Raw genomic sequence first — 22,864 nt, forward strand, 5'->3', positions numbered from 1 at the left:
CACTGGAGAAGGAATTACCACAATCCTTTTCTCCCCACTGATAAAACCCCCGTTAATCCTCACATAATAAGAGATGTGTTGCTGTCATAACAGAGACGTAACCATAGAATGAGGAAATAAAACGCCACAGCTCTCCCTTACCAAAATGGCTGCCACTGCACGCCCAACCAGGAACTAGCAGTGATTATGATAAAGCATGTTTATGGACATAACGTCTGTATTGGCATGACAACACTAAACCCTGGACACACTTGAAGTGGTCATACATTGCGGCGAATGCATGGGCGAAGTTGGCGAGCGTCCTTTGTGAAGGGCTGTGGTACAACAGTGGCTCAATTGTTGGCGATTGTGTTTTTTTTGCACTGTGTGCTTCCATTCTTCTCAGCCTCTGGTGTTGTGGGGCAGCAGAGGCAACCGGCTCAATCATTAGTCACACGAATCCTTTTCCCCGGGCCGGGTTTCTCACAATGGTGTTCTGTCTGTGCACCGGGCCCCTGCTCTCTGAAGAAATCTGTCTCGATTGAAGCATTCAGAAATGGCCTCAGTCGAGGATTTATGGTTTGTTACAATGGTTACTTTATTGGCTTCAGTCCTTTTGATATGGTTTTCCAGAGGCTGTGAGCCATGAGCAGATGGTGGCTGCAGTTCTTCAGCTGTCGTGTTGTGAAGTTTTGGTGAAACCCTAGGGTTTGTCTGCGTCAACAGATGTGAAGGATCTGTGTTTATTACTTGGGTCTGGTGTTTTATCACCTGACTTCAGTCCACCCCTGCTTCTGCCCTTTTTGTCATCCAGCAGTAGTCAAGTTGAAATACACGCTGTGTAATGAAACAATGTTTCTTGACATTTCTTTATGCCAAGTCGCCACTGTCGATACAAGCTTGTCCTCGAAAGTCGTGGGTATTGCGACATGGCCCAGGCCTTCTCAGCCTACCCATTTAACCGGAGCATGGCTCCTGGTGACATCCGTGACATCTTGTGACTTTCAAAGGGGTACAGTGCTTAATGCCAGAGGAGGATTGGATGTGAAATGTTTTCCTTTGTTGTTTTGACTGTTCTATCCCTGTCATGTCTCGTTTGTTACCAGGACGTGGATGGTAATGGTTCCTATCTAGTGACGGGAAGACTCTGGAATGTGCCTACATCTGTTATGATGTGTACTTAACCGAAAGGTGAGGAGAGCTGAGCTCATCATTTTGGCTGGTGAATTGTATTATTTTCTTTATACAATAGAATCTTTGTGGTGAGGTTGTCCACGACGGCGGCCTAACCAAATAGTATTGGCGCAGCGTCTCCTCCAGGTGTGCAGGGCATGTTTTTATGAGACGAATATCTGGAAATGAAATAATGTCATTCATTCATGTGTTAACGTTCATATCTGTGGAACGTCTGCATGCATGACTGTTGGCCCCTAATTCTCCACCTCATTTCCCGTTGGTAATTGCACAGACCTAATGCGGAGTGTCGTTTCCTGCCCACTAGTACTTCCTCTGGTGAAGTCCTCGACTGCTTGCTCAGCAGTCCGGAGGTTTCATGTTCATGTGCATGATGTCTTGGGCAGCGTGGTTTGCGTCACACCATCGCGGTATCGTGCTAGTGTCTCTAGGGCCGGTCTGCACCATTGACTTCCAATGTCTCCCGTGGACCAACTGTTTTACCCCCGTTGCTATGGGTCTGGCCTGCCGACTGACCTGACACAGCTTCCGTCTGACGACGGAGAATGACTCCTCCCCTGGGGAGAGGACAGTGAAAGACCAAGAACGGTGGACTGCCACGCCGGGTTCGGGGAACATTCAGGGGACCCTGCATTTATTTTGTTAAACCGTCTTTTTTGGAATACCTCTCCCTGTTCGATAGCTTCTGCTGACTGCTGGGGTGATGCCGTTTTGCTTCCACTGTTCCTTCCCCTGGTACTTTTTGTTGTATTGTATAAGTCACGTTGTAATATTAAAGTTATTTTTCTTCCATCAACTGCTTTTCGTCCCAACTCTGAAACCGCTGTCATTTTCACCACTGTCAGTTGGACAGAAACACCGGAGTTTAAAATATTCCTCTACTTGTGCTATTGAATTCCAAAAGCATATTTTTTTGGTCAGAGCTGGTCCCACATTTTTTATTCCCGGCCTGTCATCTGACCTCTGAGATCAGATTGTATCCAAAATGTTTTAAAGATGTGATGCGGAGTATATGATGATATGTTCATTACACTGGATGTGTCCCTACCAAGCTACAACTGGCCACAGTCAAACCAGTTCTTATAAAGCCTGGATTAGGCCCAGAGAATCTATAGAACTACGGGCCTTGGCTTCTCTGATGGGTTGATATATATATATATATATATACATTTTTTGCCATCTCCAGAACCATATGGCCTGTCAGAACCTACCCAAGCCCTTCCAGTCAGGTTTCAGAGCAAGACACAACACAGACAAGGCTTTGTTAAGGTCCAACCAACGACCTCTGCAAGAATGTTTACTCTGGAGCTGTCTGTGTTCTCTCATTGTTTTACCATAGTGCAGAAGTTTGCTTAGTCAGCCATACAGTCCCACTGGACCCCATGAGAGGCTCTTGGGCTCGTCAAAAACCATCCTGAACCTTTCTCACTTATTGCTCACAGTTTTATAGCCGCCAGCCTTCACGTCATGGTGCTCTGGGGCCACTACTGATTGGTTGATACACACTACTGCTGGCAAACATGTAAAGGGAACTGAACTTGGCCACATCATTTTGGTGATTATGACTCTTTCCTGTCCGTCTCTTCAAACACTGACACTTTCAACGCCACAGTGTATGGTCAGTGTCCTGAAAGTCGTTCTAGAGTGGTTGGAGCTGCCGAGGCCACCAATAACCACCAGTTCCAACCAATTAAAACATCGGAGTTATGCACTGCCTACATGTCAGTAGTGTGACATTATGTAATGTACCGAACACTGCACGCAAATGACCTATTGTGCAACTGAGGTGCTCCCCTTCATCCTGTTCTTCATGGACTACTGTAGCCTTTCGCCCAGAGACTCCAGCCCAAATGTGCAGAAGGTCTGGTGGGCCTTCATCTAAAGCATCTAATATGGTGTAAGTTCTTGGTTCAGTTTATCGACCTCTTGCCTTGGCCAGCTCGTCAATGTAAGTGAATATTTAGATCACGGACACAGCTGACCACTGTATCAGTGCAACTGGAATCCACTGGTGATGCAGGAATAGGAAGCCGTGCTTCGCCCTGCGTCACAGTGAAGATCAAGGCCTCGCCCCAGGCTTCGGCCTGACATGTGTCCTTCGGTCCGTTAGGTTCTCCACCCTCCAGCGGCCCCATGGCAAGCGGAACTGTGGATTACAGGGATTTCAGTCGTGCGGCTACTTGGCTGTGGAACACAATTCCAGTCACTGTGATGGCTGACGCGTCTCTGGCCTCGATTAAAGGCGCAGCTACCGCCTGGTTTTCAAGAACCGTTGTTGATTTTGTCGTCCCGTCTACTGGACCTGACGATTTTCATCCCACTTCATGAAGGATGTGAATGAGTTGCTGAAAACACACCTGATCCACTTCCCTGAGGAGAGGCCCATATTGGAATACATTTGATGTGACATTTCTGTGACTGTTTTATGGTTGGAAAAAATCCACAAAACGCAGTGGTTAGTGATACTCATTGGACCGTAGTTTATTGAAGCACCACATATTTCCTGTTCACCTCATTAAAGTTTCCCGGTTTCCAGATATTCACCAACTCACCCCGGACTCATTCATTGTCTTGTCTCCAATCAACAGGTCCCAATTAAGTCATCAGTATGTGTTTAAATGGTTCTCCTCTGCTCCCCTCACTTATCGGTTGTTGTTCCCTGTCTCTGTGTGTTCACGGCAGTGGTGAGCGTTTTGTTTTAGTTCAGTTTGTTTTCGTGCTCGGTGTAGTTTTCTATTAAATCCACCACATCGAATCCCACTCTCCCTGCGCCCGGTTCCTCATCTCCACCACTGCACAACCCTGACCCCAGTGTCTTCTTCTGACTTTGGGATTATGTTAAATAAACCGCGTGAAAAGCATTATTTATATGTATAGGAACAGTATGTTTGAGAGTATTTTGTCGGTTGGTTTAAAAATTGCCTGCTCCGAGAACGTTTTCTCAGCCGATTTGAAAGGAGATTAAGTGATCAGCACCTTCCTACCTAGAGTGTTTTAGTGACATTCTGCCAGATGTTAAATGTTCAGCTTAAACACAGTAAATTGGCCACCCTGCCACACACCAGCGGAGGACAGAGACCACAGAGCTTACTGGACGTAAAGTGTGATGTGCCGTTGTGGAAGGGACCGGGGTGTCTTCACTTTCCTAAACGTTGGCCTGAGTTATGACAAAACTATTATAAGGATTGAAACTAGACAAAAGTGTACATCATTGTTTTGAGTTTGTGTGCCAGTCTTTATTACTCCTTTTATCCTTTTCCTTGGATGGTCCAAGTGTGTCCTCCGATAACATGAGGTACAGCCCGGATACTGGTTATCCTCCCTCCCTCACCTGGCTTTCTGGGACCATCAGTAATTACCTCCTTGGGCCCAGGGACGGTTTTGTTAAAGTGGTAGCCCAGCACGGTGCCTGACAGACAGCTTTCCTTCATTACACCGACCAAGCGAGCGTCTTGCAACAATCATTAGGCCGAAACGTAGATGTTTCCAAAGCGTGGGTGGCTTGGTCTGGATGCTATCGAGGAAGAATGTTAGAAATCAAAGAAGGGGGGAAAAAATCTGGAAAATCTGATTGCTTGATGATGTTCCAGCCTCCACACAGCGCAAATGGGTTTAAGATGAGAATTACATTGTCATCAGACGTGGAATTGGATTCCTTTTATAGCCTGACCTCTGTTCTTTACTCTGTCTTGACTTCTTGTTACTGTCCAGGGCTGATCCAGGGTTCACCCTAGCAGGAGATCTCTAGCAGGAGACATCTTGCAGGAGATCTGTAGCAGGAGAACCCTCCATGCTTACTGTACATCCAGACATGGAAAGAACGTAAACCGAGGCCCAGATTGTTATTCGGTTTGGCTGAGGAGTAGATATGAGCAGATCTTCCTATGGTCATATCTATTGTAAATCTTCCCCTGTTAACTGTGGTGAAACTCAGGGCTTTAGGGTTAGGGTTACCGCTGACACTGTTTTGAATAAATCTGCCATATAAAATGAACCCAGTCTCATTTAAAGCCACTTTGCAGATATTCTGTATCTATTTAGTTTGAGTTCTAACTGAATAACTGAAGTGTGTGCAGCTCCTTTGACTATTATGGTATGTTTGCTAAGCAGACATGACATGAGGCATTATTGAAAACCATTCTTGAGTCTTGAACCCTGAACGCGCACATTCTTCAGCCCAGCCATCTGATATACATTCTTAAGCCCAGCCATCTGATATACATTGTTAAAGACTTGGTATATTTTGGCAGTAGTAATGGGACTGTGTGACTGCTAACAACTAGTGCAAAAGGGAGACAGACAGAAAGACTGACAAACGGGCAGAGAGACAGACTGACAGGCATAGAAACAAACTGAGACACAGTGAAAGAGACGCACTGAGACTGAGAGAATTGAATTGAAGAAGAGAGAGCGACCGAGAGAGACTCAGACTGAGTGACACACTGAGACCGAGAGAATTGAATTGAGAGACGAGAGCGACAGAGAGGGAGAGCAGACAGAAAATAGAGACAAAGACCGATTAAAGACAAAGACCAACAGAAAGATAAGACTGAAGGAGAGAGACAGATAGAGAGACAACACTGAAGGGGAGAGGCAGATAAGACTGACAGACAGACCTAGAGACATGTTGTGTAAGAAGACAGGCAGGCGAGAGAGAGAGAGAGAGAGAGAGATCGTGAGAGAGGCTTTAAGTAGGTAAATGGATTAGATTTTATTGGCAGCATGTAGAGTTTACAGAACTTTAAAAGGCTTAAGGAAGGCTATGTAGAATGTATGGAGATACAGTTTGTTCTTGGCAACTCTTAGGCTCTAACAGAGGCCTTCTTTAGTCAAATAAATAGATAAATAATGTAGGTTTTAAATGATATGAATCAATACCCAAGGATCTCTAGAGCTCCATTGTACTTCTACGAGCCATGCACCTGGGGCCTTTGGCGTCTGCACCTCTCTGTTGTCCTGCTTGTCTTGGTTAGAGTGGGCTCAGTCCAACGACACAGTACTACGATGCCGGACCGCACCAGCACATGATACTGTTACACTATAAATGTGGCCGAATTCATAACTCACTCATTCAGCTTGTAACCTATTTATTTATTTATTTACATATTGTGATGTGCTGTCTTTTTTGTTGTAGTCCCACCTTAACCTTACTGAAACGGTATAGGCTGCCTGGACTGAACTGTGTGCGACGACAGGGATCAGTGCCAGTGAATGGCACCTCCAGTCCGCCTGCAGATCAGTTCAGACCAGCGGGTCCAGCTGGTCTTTAAGCTGTGGGCGGGCGGGGCCAGTGACCGGTCCCTCTGATCGGACACTAATTGGATGGACGCTTTTCCTCTGCCTTCTCCCGGCTGAACAACCGGAAAGGTTAGCCGGCAAATAGGAACACCCGATTTGATCTGACAACGGAATGGCTGTGATTGACCTCGTCTTTCATTAACTAGGGATTTGATTGTGTTGAGGGACGTCAGATTTGTGAAGGAGTTTACTTGGAGGTTTTCCTGACAAAAATAAAGGTATGCACATTTTTGTTAAAGACATTTTGTTTCAGTGTACTCATTTAGATTATTGTTTTCACTGAAGGTTGTAAAACCATAAAGGCAATCTTGATAATAGTTGGTTTCAGGTATTTTTAGCCCTCTGTTATTCATTAGTTGTATTCACAATGCATGAATGAGTTTGGATTCTGCTACATATTTGGTGTACAACATTTAAATAAATCCTGCAAGACCAAGTGATAAAACTCTTGAAATGTCCCCTTCACAAAAATATGTATTTTGCAACTATGAATGCATGTCCCACGGTCAGTGTTCACTTTATTAACTCAAATGTTCACCCAATCAGGTGTCATGTTTCAGTTTATATTTCAGTATTTGTGTATGCAGGAGTAGATACTCCGAGAGTGATGAGGGCACGTCACACCAGCCTTTGTTTTGTTACTGTGTGTTTGTTTTCCTCTTTGTCTTTCTTGTCCAATATTCAGTGAAACATCTCTGGTTATTCCAGCTCTAATCTCAGGTCAACTGTTCCGAGCCTCTGTTAATTTGTGTAAACACTGTTGCCTAACTTTGGCCATGCCTCCTTGGGCCTCACCTCGAATACTATTGGCGGTATGAATGCTTGGTCAGATATTAGTTCAAAGGTCAAGGTTAATGTGTAAAAGGAGTCAGTGTCTGACTGCCAAATTGGAATGCTGCACGACATGGCACCTCGCATACTGCCATTAACACTTGAATTAACGGAGAAAACGAAGGCTAATCGTTAAGGTCAGTCCATGTTTTATACTGGAATAAGAAACACTGGTTCTAGGTTTTAGAGAATTTAGCTTTTTGTAGCGTGCTTTATCGCCGGCTCAGGGGCATTGACGTGCTTCATTTCAGGGTTCAGACAAAAGCATCATTTTCCTAACGCGATCACCACACATTCAGCGTCGTCAGCGTGGCTGGTTTTGCCAGGATAAGTGCCTGGATCTCAGGTTTTTGGAGAGGATGTTTGATGGGATGAATCCTGTGTTTCTGCCCTGTCCTCCCTTGCATCAGATCACAGAGAGGTGAATTAGATTTAGTGGTAATCTGCTTTTGTTTTCCTGTCAGCTGGCAGCAGTCGCAGGACACCGTGCAGTAGTTCACCTTTTGCTGTTAAGCCAGCCCCTGGGCAGGCGTGGCAAAATATGTCTGTTACGTTTTTTCGGAAAAAGAGAAAAAAAACATGTGGTTGCAGGACAGGGAAAGGGGAACTGCTAGTAAGAAGTTAACCACACATTTGGTTGCTTGAAATGAGAAACACTTAAGGTATGAATTAGCTTAACTGATGTCTGGACTGAATTGTTTGTTTGTTTGCCATAGAATTGGTAAGCCTTCCTAAGTTTACCTTAATTTGCAGTACAGCTAGGTGTTTGAGAACTACTTTTGACTTGATTAGGGAGCCATAGCTGGCGATATGTCCCTTTGCCAAGAGTTACGAATCAACACCACCTGTCTGTTGCATAACGGGCAAGCTTAATTAAAATGTCATGCAACTTTGAAGAATGACAAAAATAAATGTAAACCAATATTTTCTGCCACCGTGGAAATCCCCTGTTTCCCCACATATTGTGATAGCATAACATTTGTTTTTAGTGATAGCTGGAATATTATTATTATATACAGTTTGTCAACAGGACTGGTGGGGGGTATAAAATGGTGAGAGAGAGAGCGCCAGAGACAAGTAGACATCAAAACCAAGGCATAGAATTTCAAAGAAGGAAGTGGAGGAGATCAATCTCCTTTTCGGTCCCCACAAATCCTGGCAGTACTGATGACACATCTCCTAAAGGGGAATTCCGGCAAATGTTGAAAGGTTTGTCAAAAACCCTGTACCTCATTGTTGGATGGTCTGTCAAAGTCTGTGGAAGTGGATGACCTAGGAGGTACTCGCCCGTTGGAGGAATTAATTCGAGAGCTGTGCACTTTCACAGACAGTCCAACAATGAGGTGGAGGAATTTGCAAACCAAGACACATTTTTCAAAATATGCCGGTATTCCCCTTTAGAAAATGAGTCATATTTACTGTCCTGATTTGTGGGGACACAAAAAAGATAGATCTCCTCCACTTTCCGTTCCTCTTTTGAAATGCTATACCTTGGCTTTGATGTCTGCCCTCGTCAGAATTTTTCATTTTATCCTGTCGCCCCCCCCGGTCCTGTGGACCAACTGTAAATCGTACGGTACCACTCAGGGAACGGACAACGCTATAACCATTGGATTGTGCCAAAGTGACAGTTTATTTGAAAACCAACAGCTTTTTCAATAGCTACTGGTGGTTCTTTGCCAAGAGGAGAAGGGTGTGCCGGCATCAAGGGCACCTAGCAGCAGGGATTAGGTTAATCTGGCCACCTTGGGCGGAGCTGGGACATGCCCGGTTTGGGAGTCGCTCCAACGCATCAACGCGTTCCTTCCCAAGGGTCCGTCGGCTTCTCGCCCAGCTGGGTTCATAAAAAAACGATTTGTACAGTTCATTCCGCTACGTCCGTCTTGAATGCAGTGTATTCCTGAGGTCACAGACCCTAGAAAGGACCGTGCAGTTGTCAATTCCATGTTTGGCATGAGGACGAGATGAAGTTGGCACGATACACAAGAAAGCTGGCACTCAGGACTGTTAGTTATTTTTATGTGGTTTCAATAGTGCTAAAAACACAGACTACATTTCTATTTATTTTTTCAAACCACAGAAGTCGGAAATACAGATGACTGCTTTTATTATACCTGTGCAGATTATTTTATTCAAAGTAAAATGGTTTTTATTGTCCAAATAACATGGTGTCGTTTTGAGTAGGGACATTCTTACCACATGACACGCAACATCTGTGCAGTCATCGCCTCATGGTCTTGTAGAAGCAGAGTTAGTTGGCCTCAACTAACTACATTATTTTTGTTTTAATTGGTATTGTACACCTTTCTCAAGTAAAAAATTTTGATGCGTACAGTATTTCTGTAACATTTAGTTGCACCCCCCCCCAGGTGTTTTTTTTCATGGTCATTTAGGTTACAAGGTGGTCCCACGCGCACATTAAAAGCTTAAAACCATTAGTTATATAATTATATGAATAATCTATCTGATGCAGAAAACACATTAAAACAACAAGTTTCTCTTTGGCACTCTGTGTGAAATGGAGTGTTTACTGTTTTTGTTGGCCCGGGTAATATTTGGAAGGCCTGCTCAAAAGACTGTTAAACACTGAACCAGAAGGGGGCGTTGCAGTGGCCTGCAGTGACTATGCTAGCAGGATAATCATATTTGTGGATATTTATTTAAGTTCGCATGTATGGCTTCCTTTGGGCCAGAAAAGGTTGGCCTCATTTTGTCGTCATGTCCATATGTAGCTATAACCTGGTCTAACTGCGACAACCCCCAGTGGATTTGGGGGTTCCGCACAAAGTTCTCCTCTCAGACATCTGTGTTGAGTCATTCTGCATTTACCATTCCTGAGCGCCTGGGCCTTGTGGGAAGTGGTGTGAGGGACCGAGAACTCACTGCTGACGACGCAACTCCGCTTTCTAGATTACGCTGGCCAATTTGCATTACCCCGCGACCTTCCTAGCCACTCGTTAGATAGCGGCAAAGTCACCGATCAAACCCAGTTATTTTTTTTCTAGAAGTCTCTTAGGTTACCTAACGGTGTGATAGGAGCTAACTCCCATCACCTGCGTTAACCCCCGGTCTACTGTGTTTCCTCTTAATCCAGCTGGGCTTCAGGGACGATTTGGCGTTACGGCTGCGTCGTGTGAACGGTTAAGCCATAAGCATGTTAACACGGATCACTCAAGTTCATTTGTGTTCATCTGTCCACGTTCTCGTTTGGGGGGGGGCGGGGTTTGTATTGAAAGCACTAAAGAAGGTTTCCCTGACGACAAACAGAGGAAGATGACTATCGGTTATAATCCCAAAGTAAACACTCGCTCATTTAGCACGCACGCAAATTACCCAGCTCCACCTGGCCGTTCTGGTGCGTCTGGATTACAACATCCCAACGCACGTCATTGTCATTATTACAGATTTAGAGGTGGAGATTATAGGGCCTTTTACACAAACAAGAAGGCCCACACACGGGTCATGCAACCAGTCTCTGCAGGACATTGGAGACGGCTCCAATTTCACAAGTGCCAAGTATGTTTCTTTAGTAGTAATATGTAACTAGTGGTTTAGGGTACGGTAAATTATGAGATGCAATATGGCATACATTTTTTTTTTTTAAATGTCAAACAAAGCTATAAATGGCAGTTGTGTTGCATCTGGTGTGGATGGGAAATAAATAAAAATATAAAACGTTTTTTATTTTTAGTGTAACCCTCCCAGAGAGTGTAGCTGCCCAGTCCATCCCTCCAGGGAGTGAGATAAAGTTCTACCGGTAAGCCCCAGTAACTGTGGGTTTCTTCACAAGTGAGGGCATCCTGGAAGGAGTCACTTTAAGGGAGGCAGAAGAGGGGAACGCTGTAGTAACTGGCTAATTTCACGGAATACGTCCATTTTACATACAGACTCAGACCAGGAATTTCCGGAATTAAAATAAAGAGTTTTTATTTTTTTTTTACATATCGTTGACTGGAATCTCAGTTAATCTGCCACGTACGCAGCCCACAAAATGTGTAAAATTTTTGCATGCTCCCTGTCTGGACATGATCCGTACATCTTGTCTGATCCCTCTCAGCATGTGAGAATTCCAAGATGTGAAGAGAAATGTGTTCTTTTGTATGTTGATTGATAGTCTTAATGAAAATAGCAGCACATCTATTTTTTCTCACATTTTAATTTACCTTGAATGTTTCTCTGATAACAAGTTTTGGATGAATGAACACCTCCTTTAGTGCCTAAAAATCAAAACTGCTCGTTAATAGCTTTTGCTATAGAAGTGCCCTTTCTTTGCAAGCTCTTATAGCGTCTGTCCAACAATGAACAATGTGAAAATTACATACAATCAATCAAATGTGTATTATTAAGCCCTTTTTACATCAGCAGTTGTCATTAAGTACTTCAGCAAACACTTTTACAAAACAACTGAAACTCCAAAGAGCGAGCAACAATAGGGTTGATATACTGTATGACAGAGCATAAACAGTGTTGATATTCTGTGTGAATACTGTATGACAGAGCATAAACAGTGTTGATATTCTGTGTGAATACTGTATGACAGAGCAACAGCAGTGTTGATATTCTGTGTGAATACTGTATGACAGAGCAACAACAGTGTTGATATACTGTGTGAATACTGTATGACAGAGCAACAACAGTGTTGATATACTGTGTGAATACTGTAGGACAGAGCAACAACCGTGTTGATATACTGTGTGAATACTGTATGACAGAGCAACAACAGTGGTGATATACTGTGTGAATACTGTATGACAGAGCAACAAACGTGTTGATATTCTGTGTGAATAATGTAGGACAGAGCAACAACCGTGTTGATATACTGTGTGAATACTGTATGACAGAGCAACAACAGTGGTGATATACTGTGTGAATACTGTATGACAGAGCAACAAACGTGTTGATATACTGTGTGAATAATGTAGGACAGAGCAACAACCGTGTTGATATACTGTGTGAATACTGTATGACAGAGCAACAACAGTGGTGATATACTGTGAATACTGTATGACAGAGCAACAACAGTGGTGATATACTGTGTGAATACTGTATGACAGAGCAACAACAGTGGTGATATACTGTGTGAATACTGTATGACAGAGCAACAACAGTGGTGATATATTGTGTGAATACTGTATGACCGAGCAACAACAGTGGTGATATAATGTGTGAATACTGTATGACAGAGCAACAACAGTGTTGATATACTGTGTGAATACTGTATGACAGAGCAACAACCGTGTTGATATACTGTATGAATACTGTATGACAGAGCAACAACCGTGTTGATATACTCTATGAATACTGTATGACAGAGCAACAACCGTGTTGATATACTCTATGAATACTGTATGACAGAGCAACAACCGTGTTGATATACTGTATGAATACTGTATGACAGAGCAACAACAGTGTTGATATACTGTATGAATACTGTATGACAGAGCAGCAGCCAACTAGAGCACTACCTCCTGTGTTGAAGTGATCAACATCATTGATGAACCACATGGTGAACACCCTGTGTCTTTTGAAATTGAGAACAGAATGTTTTGAATGCCCCAAACCTGCCTTTTAGTATGTTCCTCACCTCCTCCAGCACCGATCAGTACCTGGCACCCGCCTGGAAGTCATGGCAACCAGAGAACGCCAGGAAGATCACCTCACCTAAGGGGAGCACATTAATCACCTCAGCGGGGGAAAAGCTTTCGACATCGAGCTCAAATTGAATCGGTTTCGTTAGATTGCGAGGAGGACATGAAAATTGTACAAAATGAGCGATAATTCACTGTGTGATTCGACACATTGCCTTCATGAGAAGCTCTTTTCCGTTTACCTTGAACCTTTCGAGGTCTGAACGGAAGGTGCTGATGGCGAAGACACACAACCGACGAACACGCCACACGAGTCTGCTCTCCTGCACACTAAAACACTTCTGTACCCGTCGTCAGCAGCCATGTTGGAGGGAAGAAGTGGCCTGGTCCCCGACCTGTTTGTGTCGTGCTGCCCATCCGGTGATTTGGTGTCACGCAGCTAAACGGCACATACAGATCTGGGACCAGGCTTAAAGAAACACTCCAGTGGGTGAAATGATATGGGCACTTGGAGAGGGTGATTAGTTCTGTCCTCTGTTTTGGTATTGGTGATCTTTTGTTCTGGTTGTGGTCGTACCGTGCGGAACCCCCTCAAGGGTTCCCTTGTGTTTCCTAAACAGACGGACATTATTCTTCTGTCCAAGACCGTAAACCGAGCCCTGGGATAAACAAGCACCCTCACAAAAGGGCAGCGTTGCTTATTCCTCAGTGTGGGGGCCGGCGGTATGACAGGATTTAAAAATGTGATGACAGAACAATGTTGCCGTGTCTTCGACCGAACACGACATGACCTTAACTACCACAGTGCATGTGGTTGTCATGATCAATGTATGTCTTCAGAAGTCGTCTTCTCTTGGTCCTCCGCACGTATCAAGCGGTGTGGCCCTAAAATAATGCCTTTATCAGAGTTAGTTTTCCCTGTTTCCAAAGCCTTTGGACCAGCACACACATCACAACCTTCAACCAGCTCCTGTCACTCTTCACCTGGTCCTGTCTGTCGCAACACCTGTAACCAAACACGCCATTACCAAAACACTTTATTCCAGACTTGGCCTTGGTGCCTCAAATAAACATTCCTGAAATTCTCAGAAGTCCTGGTTGGTGTTTTCCAAGTTGGAAGGTTCCCTCCCTTCTTTTTTTTCCCCTTTCTGATAAAAGGAGTTTTCCCAAAAAGGATTTATTTTAACCTTAGGATATTTGTATTGTTTCCAGGAATGTTTTGATCCTAAAGTTGCATCCTTTCATGCCTCAGATTTTTATTAGATTCAGCCAAGGTTGTTGACAGGAAATACAGGTTCTGTTTGAAGGAATATTGCTCATCAGAATACCTGTGCAAGGTGTCAGTGACTGTGACGAGAGCGTCCTTCTGTCTGGGGCACTAGATATAAGTCACTGATAAGAAGCTCCAGTGAAACCCAACATTTTCAAGGTGGTTAGGACAGCTGTGTCATTATGTGTCTGTGTGTGTGTGTGTGTCCATTTTCATTTGCAAGTATATATTTACACATGTATGAACAGCCCAATGCCGAAAAGATATAAATAAATATGTTTACATTAAAATCAACCATTCAGGGTAATTTAAGAAGGACTTGTTTAATTGCTAAAGCTCAGTAATGATGAATTTCCCATCCACCCCTTATCAGCACACTGGATAGTTCTGCCGCTTCTGTTACTACTAATAATAATGAGTGGATTTACTGCAGTTAGCATTGAAATTATTTATATTGCACATACACACACACACACACACACACACACACACACACACAATTCTATGGACATTTGAAGCAAAATGACGGAACACCGAAACTGGTGTTGATGGTGGTGTGAGAGGTGTTGATGTGTAAACAGGTGTGGACAGGGGCCATTTTAAAGAGCTAATTTGACATTTCCCAGTGTTGTTGACAGTGACAGCAGTTATACACACAACTAGTGCCGTCCACTTCCCTGTATACACGCAACGTTGCAATAGGTGAGATGACATTCATTTGGTTTCAGTGTGTGGGATTTTGCGTACGTGTGCCTGCCACTGTGATTTATTGTAGGCTATCTGTGTGTGTGTGTGTGTGTGTGTGTGTGTGTGTGTGTGTATGCACCTTGACTGACCAATCAAAGTCCTCAGCTGCTGGCCTTCTGCGTTAAGCCCACGCTCCGCATGTGCCATTTCATTTTCAAGGACCACCGACTGCTTCAAAGCCCACGATAGTTCAGGACGAACCCAGGACGGACTTCAAACCATCCGGCTTTGTATGGAAACGCCACGGTGGCCATGGCTTCCTTTGAGCCTGGTTCTTCTAACGCTTGAAGAGACGCCTAGGCTGGGTAGGGTTGGCGATGAGTAGCATGCAGAGGTCAACACCGCTGTACTTCATGGCCTGCATATTCGCCGTGACGTGACGTAGATTGGCTTGGTGTGGCTGTGAGTCACTGTGCAGTAACATACCTTACAATACCTTAACATACCTTACATACCTTAACTCTGTCCAAGTTGCTGCTGTCAAGGTACTGAATGCAGAGGGACATGTTGTCAACTACAAAGTTACTTTCAAGTTGTTACTGTAAATATCTGGTGCCCTATGGCTAGATTTGGTGCTGGTATTAACCAGGACAGTGCTCTTAGTATTTTTCAGTTGAGCTCTGTTGCGCTACAGGACTTGGTCCGGTCGTGGTTTAAGAACGGTGAGGCGACAACATCTTGCCCGTGGGCTGACAAGGTCGCTAGCGACCTCCGCTGGGCAGTCTTTCTGATCTCTTTCTGATTCGGTGCTGTTTTTCTCAGTGTCTTTGCCACAATATTCCTCACACACTGACTACTATTGTCCTGAGAGCCGAAGCACACTGCCTCCCAAGCCAACCGCTCCTCTCTGTGGACAGCGGAATGGGGGAGGGAAGGAGCAGTGTTGTGGAAGCCAAGACTATGAGGGTAGATAACATTACATGCTGTGCATTCTTGTAATCACACCAGCCTCCCCTCCCCACCTCCCTGTCACTCCCTCTCCAACACCCACCCTTCCTTCCTTTTATGACCGCACTTTGCATCAGACATGTGAAACACAACCCGGCTTGTGTGGGTGGGTGTCGACGAATGCGGTGGGAGGGGCAAGGCCAGGTTGGCTGGCTCGGTTTGCGTTCCAGTCGCAGTCCGGTTAATGACTGGGAAACCACCCTTTCACCTCAGTGCGTTTATGTAAGGCTGTGGCTAGTTGGGGAAGATTTGTTGAGCCTCATGAAGTGGCCGGGAGTGGGTCAGTCTCGTGGGTCTGAGTACTCGGCGTATGTGCAGCAAGGGGGAGCCATGAGCACTCTGGGTCGGTCCAAGGACAGGACCCTGGGGGTCGCCCTCCGTCCAGGCATGGATGTGTCCGCCCTGCGGACCGCCTGGGAAGACAGGAGGCTCCTGAATGGAATTAACCGCAAGTTTACTCGCTGGTTCGGTGAGTCCTGGCATCTGCGAATTGTCTTCGTTCCTTTCCACTGCTATGAGGGGGTTAAGTCAGGTTAAGATCTGAGGGGAAGCTATATATTTCGTCAGCATGATATTGTAGCTTCAATCCCAAAGGACTGGGCCTCTGGGAAGCTTTGGGAAAAGCTAGTGGGCTGTTTGCTGAGACCGAAGCCTGTATCCATGGAAGCAAAGCCTGTATCCATGGAACCAAAGCTAGTATCCCTGGTATCCAAATTCTCCAGAGTGGTGGTTTCAGCCGGGCTTTCGTGAGAGTGCGCTGGTTGATTTGTGAGTCACGGCGGTGGTCGTGGGGAAACCCATCCAGATGTGTTCTCCAAAAAGGCACTCGGACGTTATAACAGGGCAGTGTTTCTATGGTCCTAGGATTAATACCAATCATAATGATTGAACTGTTGTTATTTCTGTAGGGAAGTCGTAGATGGGGCGCCTTTGAAAAGACACGACGGGACTTTAAAAGCAAGTGAACGGATCACTGACTAGCAGAATGTAACACATAGGTTCGGTTCACTCTCCCCAGATGTCTGTCGTCAAGAGTCGGGTTTACAGAAGTGAGATTTATGTCTTTTTCTCTTTTGCTACCTTGTGATTTATACATGTGAACAGCAGGTCAGAGGCGTTGTCACATGCCTGTGTGCTTTGGGATTTGTGTTCCATGCATGGGGAAATGACGTCCGAGGGCTTGAATACATGTGTTACCACATTCATTGTCACTGGAGCACAGATTGCATTCATGCTCACTGTGACTCCTTATTTATTTTTGTGAAAGTCGATGTGCTTGCATGTTTGCCTGCTGTTTATGTGGTGTGTGTTTTGCTTTTCTCCTATGCATTTGAATCCCTGTGTGATTCCCTGCCCGTGGCATTTCAACCAACCGCTGTGTTTCGGGGTGAAAGTCCACGCACAGCCTCTTACGCCTGACTGGCTGGAGACAGCGTTACTGTTTGAAAAATGTTTTCTTTCAAAGCCGGCGCTGGGACTAGGAGAACGCTCCGACAAGACGTCACCTCGACCATAGTGTTTTACCTGTCACAGGGAGAGTTGGGCGGAGAGAGCGAGACTGATTGGTGGGGTGGGGGAGGGGGGGCATTGAAGGAGAGCGAGAGAGTTTTATTTAATTTTTTTACATTTCCTGTCCATGTGCCCGTCTCCTAACAGTGTTTATACATCCACTGTTGTTCTGTCCAACTGAACGCGACCTTTTGCTCGATATTGGGACAGTTTGTCTGCTGCTACATTGCTGCTAATTGCATGTGAACACTATTGTTACATGCTTGGACTCCATGTTTGAATGTTTGTGTGTTATTTTCTCCTCAGGTAGACTCTCAGGCTCAGTCCTACTCACATTTATTACCGATTCCACCCCGGATTGGTTTGCTGGTATGTCCTGGTATATTTTGATGCATGCCAGAACGCAATGTTCAATCAAACTTTATTTATTAGAACGCAAATTATTTTTTTCTGATCCTTCTCCACATCAATTCCTCTGACTCAGTGATTTGGCATGCAGAAGATACCCTAATGACAAACATAGACAATTATAATGTAAATGGGGGATTAGTGTCTAATGATGATTTGTGATTATGGTGTGATGGTGCTAAGCTTTGACTCCCAAGACAGGAATGGATCATATCATGTTATTCTATTGTGGAAACTTGATGTAGAAATCCTGATCTACTGCATTGCAGTTGAGTGGGGAAAAACTAATTATTCACGCTTGTCATATGGATGATTAAACAATGATTTAATTAAGTGTAAATGCTAATGACATTAGGGGAGTCAATCATTTATCACAACTCTCCTGCAGGAACTTTGACAGAATAGTCAGTCTGTTCTTAGTTTCTCATTGAATTTCCTCTCAACTTCATCACAGATATCATTCCTGTTACTCAATTTCTTAATTTGTGCTTTGGAGAAAGGAAACTTTCAATTAAAGTCTCTGTTTTGGTGTATACTAGTCTAAGATGCACTTTACCTTTTGATTTGTGTCTGGGACACTGAGCCTACTGCAGATTCAGACTGTGGTTTGGCTGTTCAGAACCAGTTCTCGGCATAGTCAGGTCATGTCAGGTCAAAAATCTAATACTGTCCTAATTTGCTTAGTCACGTTCCTTGTAGGCTGATCAAAGCTATCTCTGTTTTAATGTCCATACTTGCTCGTAGTGTACATATCGCTTGTGCTCATTCGCTAATATGGGTCATATTACTCTAATTGTGTGTCTCGTCTTTTTGATCAGCTTGCAATGTCAATACAAGGTAATTTCCATGTGACACACATCCTGTATTCTCATCAGGGAGTCAATGTGCAGGGATATTGGGTCCAGTAACAGTCTTCTACCAGAAACCTGTTAACTTCTGACTCTTATTAACAGCAATGAAATGTATCCTGTGTTTGCCTGCTGGTGCTTTGAGGAAGCTACAGTAGAGGTGCTGGCGTTGGGCCAGCCTGCAGCTTTCATTGCATTTTCCAGCAGTTCAAACTGACACGATTCTCAAACTGACACGATTTGTGTCAGTTTGAGCATTTTCCCAGTGGTTCAGCTTGATGCAATTTACAGTTTGTTCTGGTGTCCGGGTTTGTGACAGATGTTTTGGACTCTTTGAAAGGGGGAACTCAAATACGTCTTCGCTGCAAATCCTATTTGGACGTGTGTAATGCTTTTTATGCCGCTCTGGCAAATGTTCTAGATTCACAAGGTTGTTTATGTATGTTATGCCCTTTCATATTGTTTAACGTCATAGGGGAGTGTGACACTGATGTGTCTTCGGGAGCACTTTTGTCACGGTGTGACAATCATACATGTATGTATTATGTAACTATTTGACAACACAGGAGCAAATCATGTGGCATGAACCAAATGTGTTGTTTCAAAGCTTCACATACTGTATATTCTTAAAATGAATGACGAATGGCTGGAATTTCATGGACATTTGTTGTCATTCATTTGCATCCGTTTCCCTTCAATTACTTATGAATTGATAGTTACCAGGCAACTGTTCACACAAACAAATGCCTTAGGGTTTCAGGCTGATGTGTTTTTCAAAAAACAATGACCTCATGTAATGTTGCATTGTATTGGACCGAACCAGACATCACTGTATTGGCTTTGGCAGATCAGAAAGGTCCTGTGAGCCAAAGAAAACACATTTTCTTGGTTTCTGTCTTTTATCACTGGTTTTCTGTATCTAACAACAGTGCAGTTTCTGCATTGACATTTAATGAAAGGCGATACAATGTATTTCAGATGGATAGACAGTCATATAAAAAATGAAATCACTGCTCAAACACTCAGCTCATCAAGTTAAGTGGGGAGCTGGAAGCCCTCCCAAACCAACCATGACTGTTTCTGTTTCAAAATTAACACACAATTCTCTACTTTGGAATGGAAAAGACTTACTGATCCCAAAATAAATTAGAGGATTTTAGGATGTGGTGTGGTTTTAATTTAGGTGCACTTTAGAACGGCCTCAGGGAGGTCCTTTGTAATGTTCTAGGATTGCTCCTCTCACTGAGGACCTGTGGAGTTGATCTGTCAGAGGATACCTTGTGGCTGTTTATAGTTAGAGTTTATTTTAATGTAAGTGTACTCCATATAAAATGCTTCTGAGAAAAGCTTCTGCTTCTGTCAGATGTTTATATGTTTTGTTTAACTCATCAGTGTCAGTCAAAAATATTCCCATTTTCACAGTTTTCCTGTTCTTCCCCTTCCCAGAATCCCCCCGCTTGTCCAGCGCCTCCATCAGTAGTAATGAGCGAGCGCCCTCCGCCACGCCCTCGTGGTCCGACCTACCCTCCGCCGGGCAGCGTCCAGTGAGCCTGGTCTCCACCCTGTCCTCGGGGTCCGGCTCGTCCCGGGACGACAGCCCCGCTCCGCCCCGACCTGGAGTCGCCACGCCCCCCACCGGAGCGGACGACATCGACTTGGAGCTGAGTCCTCAGACGGGCGCCGGTGAACAAGACCACCCTTCGGCGGGAGAAGCAATCTCCCGTGGCGGGACTTTGTTCCGGCTGAACGACAGCGCCACCGACCGCGGCGTCCGCAAGCACCCTTTGTCGCCTTTCGCCGCCGAGGCCATGGCGCCCAATCCCAAGCTCACGTACGTGGACCGGGTCGTCATGGAGATCATCGAGACGGAGCGAATGTACGTGAGGGATCTTCGCAGCATCGTGGAGGTACGTGGCGATGTCTCTGTGGTGGGAGGGGCTTCCTGGACCTCCAAGGGGCTGTGTTTGTTGCTGGGATTGTGCAGCTGATTGTGCAGTGAGATGCCTTTTATTGTAACGCAGAGTTATTCAGCCCGTCTATTCTTGTGGACCCGCGTTGGCCCCCTGGCCGCTTCAGTTTTGGCCTACACTTGACACGAAGCGTAAGTTCTTGTCAGAACCCTAACACCTGAGAACAACACTGAACCTAACACCTAATCCTAATTGTAACCTTTAATAGCCTTACCCTCTTGGGGATTAGCGAATTGTCCATACGGGGTCGAATTGTTGCTTTACAAATCTTTGTGGGGAGTTTTGATCCCATGTACACACGAAACCCCAGACACACGTACGCGCACACACACACAGAATGCGAACACTTGTATGCATCGTAAGCACATGCACACAGTTCTTTTGGCTACACTATTTGAAAGACCTGGTGACCCCCGGCAGATCCTCAACAGATAGAGAAGAGGGGATATTTGTGGTTTTAAACAATTTTTGGCTTCTGTATTTGACCAAACCCCTCTGAAGCAGGTAGCAGCCACAATATTCACATTGCTGTCAACATGCTTTCTGTTGATAAGAAACCGCTTGCTAAGGTTAGGTTTAGGGTAAGGGTTAGGTTAAGGGTTTAAGGTTAGAGTTACAGGAAATGGCATAAGGTTAAGGGTTGCTATTAAAGAAAAATATAAAATGCAATCAACATATTGATCATAAATGAGCACAAGACCCAGACTGAAGTTGTTTATTGTTTACAAATTGAGGTGTGATAGCTAAAAGTCACAATTCTCTTGCTAATGCGAAACATTTAGAGATGTCCCCTTTCTCCCCATGTCACACCCATTGACACCCTACCCCTGCTAAGACATAAACACTCTCCAGACCCACTGTTTATGTGTGTCTCCCTGAGGACAATAAATTGGGTGAGGTTATCAAGAGAGCTAGACAGAGGGAACCATACATTCCACACATTCCTTTAACCTCTGACCCTTGTAAGACTGAACTATTCGTGACTCACAAACTCAAAGAATTCTTCTTGTTCTTTAGGTTGTCTATATTCACGATCCAAGGGGCACATATTATAATATTCATGATATGTTAATAAGTTCATAATGAAGCAGCAGACTGATAGAAAAGCAAAAGTTCTAAATAGATCTACTCATCACAATATTGTGCTAATATGCATCACAGAAAACATAACCTTGCAATATACATCTACAGAAAAGATTAAGAGACCACTGCGCCTTTTTATTTCCTCTCCAAAAAAGTCAAAAAGGAAGGTTTTGAGTGAGGAACATAATTAAAATTAAGAGACCACCGCAAATTGAACACTTCTGTTCCTCACTCAAAACCTTCCTTTTAAACTTTTTTTGGAAAGGAAAGAAAAAGGTGCCGTGGTCTCTACTTTTTTTCCCGGAGCTGGTATGTTAAGCAGGTATCACTGTGGCCTTCCACTGAGTGTACAGTCATCCACTGAGTGTACAGTCATCCACTGAGTGTATAGTCATCCGCACATTTTAGCCGGAAGCTCCGTCAAACAGAACCAGCTGAGGGAACAATTGCACAAAGTTCCGCCCAACGAGTTCCCATCTGTAGAAGAGCTCCCAGCTTAATTCCCTTGATGTTATTGTCCTTAGGGAACTGCACAGCAACTGATCCATCAGCATATTAAACCTATGAAATGACGGGTCAGAACCTCCGGTTGGACAGTTATGGCACATTCATGTCACCCTCTGTTTCCATGGATGTCGTATGGTTCAGATGCATTGACCACAGGATGACAATCAATCCTAGTCCACAGCTCTTGCAGACAGTTTGGCCTGACCTTGACCCCACTAAACAAACAATAAGGCAAGTTTCCAACTCAGTATTTACAGATGTAGTACACTGTGGGTCAGCTTCACAGGCACATTAGGCCCAGTCCTGGAGAATATCCATCAATCTTTTTTATTTTTTTGGGTCCAGAACTAGGCTTAGTTTGTGTCCTGGAAACCTGCCCTTAAGCCTGCCTTAAATAGGGCCAGTGCTAACTGTTGCTTCCCCCCAAAAATGACAGTCGTACACGTCAGTTGCTGACCATTCGTGAAGCAACTGCATACTCAGTAAATGGTACTCTGTCTAACATTTCCGTATTTTGTTTGTGTGGATATTGAGTGCTGCCCATGTTGCACAATCTGATTTTCATTTGAGTCCCTTTAACAGACTCGAAGATGTAAACACTGTACATTGCACGTACGCATGTTTTGTGTGACCTGGATTTCGCCGGGCACTCGGAAATGTTTTGTATGGAAAATACGCCTTGGT

At 44.5% G+C, this 22,864-nt stretch overlaps 1 protein-coding gene across 11 annotated transcripts in view; it reads left to right on the forward strand.

The window, feature by feature from the left end:
* LOC105021700 (pleckstrin homology domain-containing family G member 3) overlaps positions 1 to 22,864 on the forward strand; it is a 60,348-nt gene that overhangs the window by 12,650 nt on the left and 24,834 nt on the right. For 6 of the 11 annotated variants that reach the window (XM_010889524.5, XM_010889527.5, XM_010889525.5 and 3 more), the window contains exon 3: positions 20,067 to 20,527. In XM_010889524.5, the coding sequence (XP_010887826.2) occupies positions 20,067 to 20,527 (461 nt within the window). Of the gene's footprint in view, positions 1 to 16,018; positions 16,325 to 16,858; positions 16,905 to 17,670; positions 17,734 to 20,066; positions 20,528 to 22,864 lie in introns of those variants that run through there. The other 5 variants (XM_020053437.3, XM_020053439.3, XM_020053441.3 and 2 more) reach the window with 4 other exon arrangements.

This window comes from Esox lucius, chromosome 14, assembly GCF_011004845.1.
Source record: "Esox lucius isolate fEsoLuc1 chromosome 14, fEsoLuc1.pri, whole genome shotgun sequence".
NCBI classification, from domain to species: Eukaryota; Metazoa; Chordata; class Actinopteri; order Esociformes; family Esocidae; genus Esox; species Esox lucius.